The 8,816-nt window shown below is 36.2% G+C and overlaps 2 protein-coding genes across 7 annotated transcripts in view; one reads left to right on the top strand and one right to left on the bottom strand.

Annotated features, from left to right (window-relative positions):
- Positions 1 to 494: 494 nt before the first annotated feature.
- Positions 495 to 7,231, bottom strand: zdhhc6 (zDHHC palmitoyltransferase 6). Of its 3 annotated transcripts, none has more exons than XM_008436864.3 (11): positions 7,095 to 7,231; positions 5,168 to 5,696; positions 4,937 to 5,028; positions 3,580 to 3,739; positions 3,300 to 3,458; positions 2,864 to 2,917; positions 2,486 to 2,653; positions 2,323 to 2,364; positions 1,336 to 1,484; positions 1,211 to 1,257; positions 495 to 1,119 (listed from the first exon to the last, which is right to left on the bottom strand). In XM_008436864.3, exons 2-11 carry the CDS (start codon positions 5,432 to 5,434, stop codon positions 1,019 to 1,021), a joined length of 1,239 nt encoding a protein of 412 aa, XP_008435086.1. In that variant the 5' UTR covers positions 5,435 to 5,696; positions 7,095 to 7,231; the 3' UTR covers positions 495 to 1,018. The 3 variants fall into 3 exon arrangements, with proteins under 3 accessions (XP_008435086.1, XP_008435085.1, XP_008435087.1); XM_008436863.2 differs by lacking the exon at positions 7,095 to 7,231 and adding an exon at positions 6,890 to 7,088; XM_008436865.2 differs by lacking the exon at positions 7,095 to 7,231 and adding an exon at positions 6,890 to 7,088 and having other exon boundaries at positions 1,336 to 1,481.
- vti1a (vesicle transport through interaction with t-SNAREs 1A) overlaps positions 7,199 to 8,816 on the top strand; it is a 133,983-nt gene continuing 132,365 nt past the window's right edge. For all 4 annotated transcript variants that reach the window (XM_008436860.3, XM_017310975.2, XM_008436859.3 and 1 more), the window contains exon 1: positions 7,199 to 7,338. In XM_008436860.3, coding sequence (XP_008435082.1) covers positions 7,245 to 7,338 — 94 coding nt within the window. In that variant the 5' untranslated portion in view covers positions 7,199 to 7,244. The remainder of the gene's footprint in view (positions 7,339 to 8,816) is intronic.

Here is an 8,816-nt window from a genome sequence, read left to right as displayed (position 1 = left end):
TTTTGCTTTCGACCCAAGTAATACTAACATCAATGGTTAAGCAACAACTTAACACAGGGAATTGTGAAAGCTGTACCCCATATTCTGTGGTTGTCCGGTTCTTGTGGCTTGGATTCCTCACCCAAAGTCTTGATTGGATTTTACCTCACAATCTTCTGTAGGTTGCAGTTCTCCATAATGAACCTTTTGTTAATGAAGGATTTTTTCTTCCATTGAACAAAAAAATAAAACAAAAAACACAAGCAGACTTGAAGTTATTAAACGCTTAAACAAGAACCATCTTTGACACAAGCATTTTATTTAATAAACTCCAGATTTTCTGAAATTTCTAATGAATTTGCAATGTCTTTGGGGCAATTTTAGAAATGTTTAGAACCAGCTTTGTAGCAAGCATAATTTCCTTTCCAGGATACTTTCTTAAAGCTTGGGGCAATTTGTAGGAATTAAAATGAGGACATTTCAAGCAACAACAACAACAACAACAAAAAACACACTTATGGAAGATTATTCTTTTAATTTGCAATTCATAATTTGAGGCAAACCATTGGTTTTTACAAAAATAAAAGTAATGAATTGTTATCTCCATATTGTAGAAAGAGTTGCATTATGAAGCCCTGGGGTTAGCTGGGCAGGGGCATTGCATAAGTAGAAAAAAATAACCAAAGTCAAAAAAAAGAGAGAGAGATTCAAGTAAAAATAAAAACAATCACACAATCATAATAAAGTCACATAAAAGCCTTTTGGCAATTCTTGGAAATTAAGACTCTTATTGGGTTTTCATTACAGTCAGAGGAGACGAACCAAACCCTCACACAAAGCATTTATTCCTTTTTAGACATTTAACAGCAAGTGCTAAATAAGACTTTAAAATCAATTTATGCCAAAAAAACATGGTGACATATTTATTTAGAGTAGGAAATTCTTGAGTAGAGCCCTGCAGCCTGAGGCAAGACATCTTCAGTAGATGGACATTCTGTTCAGCTTAACTCTCCTACACCTCATAAAGCCTCTGAATGAATTAATTTACTTTCTTATCACTGGTGCCATCATTGGCAGCTGTGTCATAATGGCACTTCTCAACGCATCTTCTCGGAAACCATCCGCGCACGCGATCTCCAGCTAAGAGGAAAAAGCAGAAAAAGCCATAAAGGATGCGTTCAAAGCTGGCATAAAGACAGATGTTCTAGTTATAGAGATTTCAACAGTTTACCTTTCATTTCCTCCTCATTCAAAACTTTGTCTCCATACATCCACCATCTACAGAAAGAAAACCAAAATCAGGTTTCTTGATAAATTGCACTCAGTGATTGGTCATTTTTGTGTGGATGAACATACTTGGTGCCACGGGTGGCCAGGATGATGTCCCCCTTATTGAGGGCGATCCTGGGTTCCTCAGTGCAAGGGGTTCTAAAAAAGGTCTGTAGTCCCTTGCTGAGAGGGCAGCAGGCTCCATTATAATCCTCCACCACCTGGTACTGGACCTGCTGGTCAAGGCAAACACATATCACATTATTTTACTGCTCCGATTACGACTTTCAGTTTTTTATTTGTCTAGATTGTAACACGCGAAGATTGTTTTCACCAAAACAAATGCAATTTTTTTTATATACTTCTATAGGATTTACTGTCGCAATCTGAACATCTTAGCTGTCAAAAATAACAATTAGATACAACGTAAACGTATGGTGTGAAGTCACTCAAAAATGCTGACAATCCTGTTAAAAATCACAGATTTGTGACCATGACCACTGGTCTAATTTTTCCTCCTTCTTAAATGTAACGTATATCCTGTATAATTCAACTGAAAATCTAACATAAAAATATGAAATCAAAAGAAAAAGAAAAAAGGAAAAACCTTGCTGCATTATTGTGCCACGGTCAGAATAATAATTTGGGCAGATTCAATTTAGCATTTAATCATCTGTAATTCATTTCAATTTATTAATAGTTTCCTAATCAATCCAAAATTAGACATAACATGATCCTCAGTGCAAGTCAAGATAATAGCTGTATAATACTTCTAACAAAGTACCGAGAGCTAAAATTGCATGAAGACGTCCTTCAATGAGGTATTAACTAAAATGTTTGGTCATTTACGCGACCAGGTAATTGTGTTTTTACATTCATCCCATAAACTGGTTTATTTTTAAGTTGTACAGAATACGTGATATGTCCCATTAATGGCAGAAAATGTTTAAAATGTAATCATTATCAATGTCAATCATGGCCTTTTTGAGACTCACTGTACATGGAGAATAAATATATCACATTGTAAATCTGCCAACCTATTCATGGCACAATAAGGCTTCAGCAGGTACTTACACTTCTAACTCTTTTATCAGCTTTCTGCTTCAACTGCTCCATCTGTAAAAGACACAAAAAACAGGACATAGGTAGGTCAGGACTATTGCAAAGTACCATTTATCATAAATAAGTAATGCCTCATGAATATTTAGTTAAAAGAAAACCAATATGGAGAACCTACAGTTAAGGTGTGCTGGTTACACTTAGGATGAACCGGCCATACAATGCCGTCTCCCTTCGGTGTCCCTGACCATGTGAAGACTTGCTTGAAATTCAGCCAGCGGCCGCCGAGGTCATATGGGAAGATAAACTCCTCCCCTGTTTGGTAGTGCTGTATTCTGTCTTTGGCCTATAGGGGAAAAAACAACCAAAAAAACATGGTGGCATGTACATGGTATTTAGTCTTTATAATCTATATAGCAGGCTTCTACACAACAAAATAATAGTCATTGTATGACAATAAAATGTAGAAAAGGTGTTAGAAAAATAGTTTTTGTTAAATGGAAACACTGAACCAGCATTAAATAAAAGACTAATCATATCAAATAATAAATCTGACCTTTTCCTCAATCCAGGATTCGATTGAGGTTTTATTACGGAGAATGACTTTCATCTGAAAAAAAAATTATGATTTATCATTAAACCGTTAATAATGGTGCATTTGTGTAAAATCAGAGTCACTGCATTGTTTATAGCTTCAGCTGCTATTAAAATGTTTCATTTCTAGACCCTTAAAGTGAAATATTCCAGTTATCCTTAGCTTGCATGCCACTGAATCACTGTGCAACATAACAAAACATCCAAAAATAGGGGGAAGCAATACTGAGAGTAAACATACAGCTCCGCTGAACATCAGTGTGGCTTACATAGTTTATTGTGGCTTTGCATGTTTTCAACTAAATGCCTATGTCACTTGCAACTTTGCATGGCAAACAACTTATGTAAAGTGGAAATGCCAAATGCAAATCTCAGGAGAAACAAAAAAAACTACTTACTTGAATGAAGAAAAGCATTCCGACTGCAATTGTGGTGCCCAATGCCAAACCTAAGGCAAAGAGAGTGGCAGCAAAGGCAGGCACACTGAAGGGCATGAGGGGCTGAAACTGACGCACAGCACTCATGTCAATCTTTACCGTACTCCAACCAAATGATATCTGCAGATAAGAAAAAAAAAAAGGAGGTTCGATACTTTTTCTAAGTTGTACAGAAAAAGTACAACTTTTTCTGCAAAAAACACAAGAAAGTCAGGCAGAGTGAGGTGGAAGTAATAACTACCCTCTCATACAGCTGTGTATACATGGTCATAATGAAGATAATGGCAGCGTGTGAGCATCCCAGTGGAGCGAGCAGCAGGAAGCTAGTGAAGTAAGCATGGTTTAAGTGGCCACAGCAGTTGTTGATCCATGGGCAGTGGTGATCCATCTTCATAACACATCTGAAGGGCAGGAAAAACCACAGTGATTCTCCTCCAAAAACAACCAACTATACAAAAGAATCAGAGTCAAAGATGTAAACAAAAAAAAAAAAAGAGAGAGACATTGAACTAAAAGTACAACATAAAATCCGGCCCTCAATATGTGGATGAATGAACACAGTAGCATAGTTAATTAGCGTTCAGTTTATCAGCGTGAACCAAATTTTATTTAGTACATTGTTCCATCTGGATGATAAACCTCTGAGAACAGTTTACTGTTGTAGCAGTTCTTCCATTTGTTTTAACCAAATAATGAAAACTTGATAAAAGGAGAAGAAAAGCAGTTCTTATCAAGTCTTGGACTCGGTTCCATAAATTCCAGATTCGGCATTAAATTTCTGGTCATTGTTTTAAAATGCAAATCCAAAAGTTCATCCCAATTTTAAGGTAGCTGTGCTTTAGCAGTCAGGCTTCTAGGACGGAAGAGGGAGGGACCGGCTGATGAATGGATGGACACGGACAGAATTGCGGATGTGATGACAGATTGATGGAAAAATAAAGTGATAAATGGATAGATTAATGGACATAAAGATGGACAGATAGAGAGATGGATGGGTACAGACTATCGATGAATGGATAGAGGGATAGATTAATAGATGGACCGATGGTTGGATTAGTTAATGATAGAAGGATTGATGGCTGGAAGTTGTGAATTGATGTCTGGGCATAAAATTATAGAAGAAAGACTTAATGCATTTATAGATGGCTAAATGGATGTACAGTCAGAGGACGGATGGATGAATTTACAACTTCTATTAAAAAAACCTCATAAACAACCTGGAAGCAATTTATTTATAGAAAGGTTGATATTTATCATGTAGAAAGCAAGAAAGTAAGGTCTTGAAAAATATTTCAAATACATTTTACATTAAATCCCATAGTTTTCCAGGCCTTTTATACAATGGACAGTAACTCCACTTAGACTCAATGCATTTGACACTGTAATTGTGTCAACTGCATAATCCAGGTGCTGGATTAGTCTTCACAAGATGCACCTTACATAACAGCAAGAGGTGTAAACATAAGCCAACTCTCCGGTAGTTGGGAGCTCCGATAATGGCTCAGTTGCTTCCACAGAGCATATCCTCCGAGCTCAAAAAGGAATTCATAGGTGAGAAAAGAAAAACAGAGCCAAGGTTTGTTTGTGCAGGTGTTTACCTGTTACACTTTCGACAGTGGTGGGATCTGGGGGCCTTGTAACCTTGGCAAACTCTGCAATATTGTAGATACTGAGCATCATGTTGATTCTCCTGTTTGAGAATGAAAAACAGTAGGTTACCCAACTAGAATGAAATGACTGACCTCTGTGTAGAAACATTTGGAGGGTATTATATAGTTTTATATTGTTTAAGCACCAATATATATGAATATATTTAAAAAAAATCTTACAGGTTTCCAGCCAAGAGGAATGTATCCCGGTCCAACAAACATAGCATTGAAGTAGTTGTAGAGAATGAGCACAGTCCAGTTGATGAGCATGATGAAGTTAATGCTGCCCCCTGTAGTGTCCAGGGGCCAGTACCAGATAATAGAGTCCAGCATTGCCATGGTTGAGCATATAGCAATGACAGACAGTGCTATGACTGGACCCCAGTGGCACAACCGCCGAACCTCATGGAGGTTCTCAAATGTCACAAAGGCTGACAGGAACTTCATCCTTTAAACTGGAAGATGGCGTGTGTCCTTTTTGGTTCCGTTCCTGAAATGAATGCTCAGTGTGCTACTCTTTTCCACTGCTATCTTGCAAAGCCAGCGGTGCACATGTTTTTTGTCGTCTACTCTGAAACACGTGGCAGTCCTGGCCTCGAGTCACCTGGGATCTTTGAGGCCCCCTGATCCTTGCAGTGATGAAGACCAGCATCCTTTTCTGTCAACATCTATAACACACCATCCCAGTGAGAGACTCAAATTTCCCCATCTGTTATGGAAAAAAAGCGTTTAAGCAAATGAACATGTGCAATGAAATTTTAGTACAAAACTATGCAGGTGTACATACAGAGTTACAGAAATCTCAACATTCTGCTTTTCCGAAAATCAGTAAAAGCTTGATTAGGAACCACTGCCTGGCACAATCATGAGGTAGCATGCTGACTTGACAAATGGTCCAGCAGACAGTCACTGAGACTCTCAGCAAGTAGGGTAAGTTACAAACAGTTAATGGTTGTTTTTTTTTTTTTTAATAAGCTGTCCGTTAATTGAGTGCTGTATCCAAGCATGTTCATTGAAAGTTGAGGAGAAGGAAAACATTAAAAAAAAAGGGGGAATATCAACAGGATGCCTGACACCTTGACACAGACATACGTTTTACTACTCTGATATGTTTGTGTTAAACGCCGTTTTCCCCCTTTAATAATATCTGAGATACAACATCTCAGAAGACATCTGAGTGCAATGAATCTATAGTTTTTGCTTTCTGAATTGACCTATAAATAAATAAGTAATATTCCAGTTAATTCAGAGCCACCAAGTATTGTTTTCCAAACCATCAGAGTAAGTGAAAATTTGGATTTTCTAACTTCTGTTCTAACATAAGTTTATAATTAGTCGCTGTCATGTCAGTGACACACCTGACATTATTAGTCAGCTTTGACAAAATTTCAAAATTTGGGCTTAAATTTCTATTTTTGTCTTGTTTTTTAAATTGACATAGTCGATATTACGTAAGAGAAAGTGAACGAGTATGCCAGTGGTTTAAAGGGAAACGTAATAAAGTAAATATAAAACAGTGCTAATTGGCTTCTAATTAGCTCCTGCTGCCAAGCTAGCAATTTCGAATCAAAAATAGACAAAACAAAATAAACGAATTTTTGCAGAATACTTTTTTTTATTAGAGGCAAAAGGGACCGCTATTTTTTTCCACTTCAGCAGGTGAATCATTATCAAATACATCATGCTAATGAAGATGCTTCCGCTTAGCTGTATAGCAAACTAACGTTAAATATCCTAGCTTCCCCTCCACCAGTTCTAACACGACCACCGCTACAAGCCGACGCATTTTCAAATAACGTAGATGAAACAGACCGATGTAAAGCTGTCACAAATATAAATCCATTTACGCATTTTAACTGTATTTGTAAAAGAGCGAAAAAGCTGTCACTTTAAATTACAAACCTGGCCACTTCCTTGTCTTTTTTCCTTCAATTTCTCCTGTGTACACAGGGTGGGAACCTTACTCATCATAGTCACCCAGACGCGAATGCATTTAAATATCAGCAGAAATTTCTTTCAAAACCTCGTTAAGTCCTCAAAAAATGTGAAAATATACCAAGCATAATCTGCAAAGCACTAAGGTGAATGACATGTGCTATTGACTCACCGAACCCTTTGGACTGAGTGCAGTCTAGTTTCTTGTCGAGCCCTTTTTGTTGCTACTCAAGGAAAAGACTCCATTCGAGACTTGTTGTTATTATCCGGTGCTAACTGCCAACCAGACAGCTTCTTCTGTGTTTAAACTTATTATTCGACGATGTCTTCAGACTTTGAGACCTACGAGCAGGATTTTGGGACTATCACCGCAGAAGTAACAAACAAAATTGGCAAAATTCCTAAAATAAGTGGAGGTAAGAGAGCTAAATTTGTTAACGTGACTCGGTGAGTTGCTAGCTAAGATGTCAGTTAGCTATCGTGTCTCAGCTGAGAGGAGGAGGTTGTAGTGTCAGGTGAAGCTTACTGGTTGTGTGATTTGATACAGTCACTCGATATTCCTCAAGGAAAAAAAAAAATTAGTCTGTTATTGTGTCACATTTTCGTGTTCTTGCTTGTTGAATAACAAACTGAACGTGATCGCTTGCCTGTGATGTTTGTTTGATGGATTTAACAGCCGGATGTGTATAGTGGTTGTGTCTTAAATAAAGTGAAATATGTAAACACTGAAAGCATTTAAATATAGTAAAGTGCAGAAAACATATTCTCTTTGAGTTGTTTGTCAAATCAAACGACTTAACGTGATAGAGCAATTCAGTAACTTGCATATGATACAATATTATAGTAAGTAAAATTAATTCATAAAGCACTTTAAAGACCGAACAGTGGTCAATAAAAATACAATTCATGATTAAACTGAAGTCATATGCAATAAATTAGAATATATATATCTCGATTAATCTAATTTGTCAGATTAAAAGTACTTTTTGAAAATAACTTTTAAGCAGTTATTAAACATACTTGTCATTAAGACCGCATTTCTGTTTTTAAAAATTGTTTTTTTTATTAGTCTGATATAACATTCTAATTTTAAATGTCATGTTTCCATTACCTCTAAGTGTGAAATCTTCATAATTAACAGAAATAAAGAAATAAAGGCTTTCTGTGTCTAATTAATCTACATAAAGTGTTTCACTTGTGATAAAGTACATAAAATAAAAGGAGTTTTCAATATTATTCTAATGTTTTGAATGGGTCTGTAGATTAAAAAAAAGAGAGAAATAAAGTCTTTAAAAAAGATTTTAGACTCTCAGGACTTGAAGCCAAGTTTTTCCATTGGCTGACTGATTGATTGATCAATCAGTTAGTGAAATGATACAATCAGTGAGGTGAGTCATCTTCCTTGTCAAACAGGAAATTTAACATAAACACAGAATAAATATAACATGATGAAAAGTGAAGTGGTGTTCAATACTTTAAAATATCCAAGTAGATGCAATTGCATTCCAAAAATAAAAATGCAATTGTGTATTTATGATCAAATAAGTATTAAACCCGTCACTATTATTTAGAAATGTTTCTAATGGACCATTCACATACAATTTACAGCAGGTTTGTTGGAAACAAACCAAGCATAGAAAGAAACCAAAACAAACGAATCCATAAATAAAGGTATGATTAGGATGTTTACAGCCATAATGATTAAACATATTCTTGCAGTCAAATATTTCTACTTGTCAGTTGCAAATATACACATTTAAAATCTCATTAATTATTATTTTTTTATTTCAACCAAAGACACATTTTCCCACTTTTTTGAAAGATGGTTCAAAATCAGTCTGATTACATGGAGAGTGTCTAGTTTCACATCTTTCCAAAGATTCTTAAGACTTAT

This window comes from Poecilia reticulata, chromosome 19 (assembly GCF_904066995.2).
Source record: "Poecilia reticulata chromosome 19, P_reticulata-male-v2, whole genome shotgun sequence".
NCBI lineage: Eukaryota > Metazoa > Chordata > Actinopteri > Cyprinodontiformes > Poeciliidae > Poecilia > Poecilia reticulata.
The sequence above is the reverse complement of the archived record's forward strand: the minus strand, read 5'-3'. Positions and strand labels throughout refer to the sequence as shown.

What these genes read in the sequence shown, in the direction of transcription:
- zdhhc6 (XM_008436864.3), bottom strand. Translation starts at nt 5,434, where the DNA reads ATGAAGTTCCTGTCAGCCTTTGTGACATTTGAGAACCTCCATGAGGTT. An exon ending in CACTGTCGAAAGTGTAACAG is followed by an intron (nt 3,740 to 4,936) that starts GTAAACACCTGC and finishes CCTGCCCTTCAG; the next exon opens with ATGTGTTATGAAGATGGATC. An exon ending in CTGATAAAAGAGTTAGAAGT is followed by an intron (nt 1,485 to 2,322) that starts GTAAGTACCTGC and finishes TGCCTTGACCAG; the next exon opens with CAGGTCCAGTACCAGGTGGT.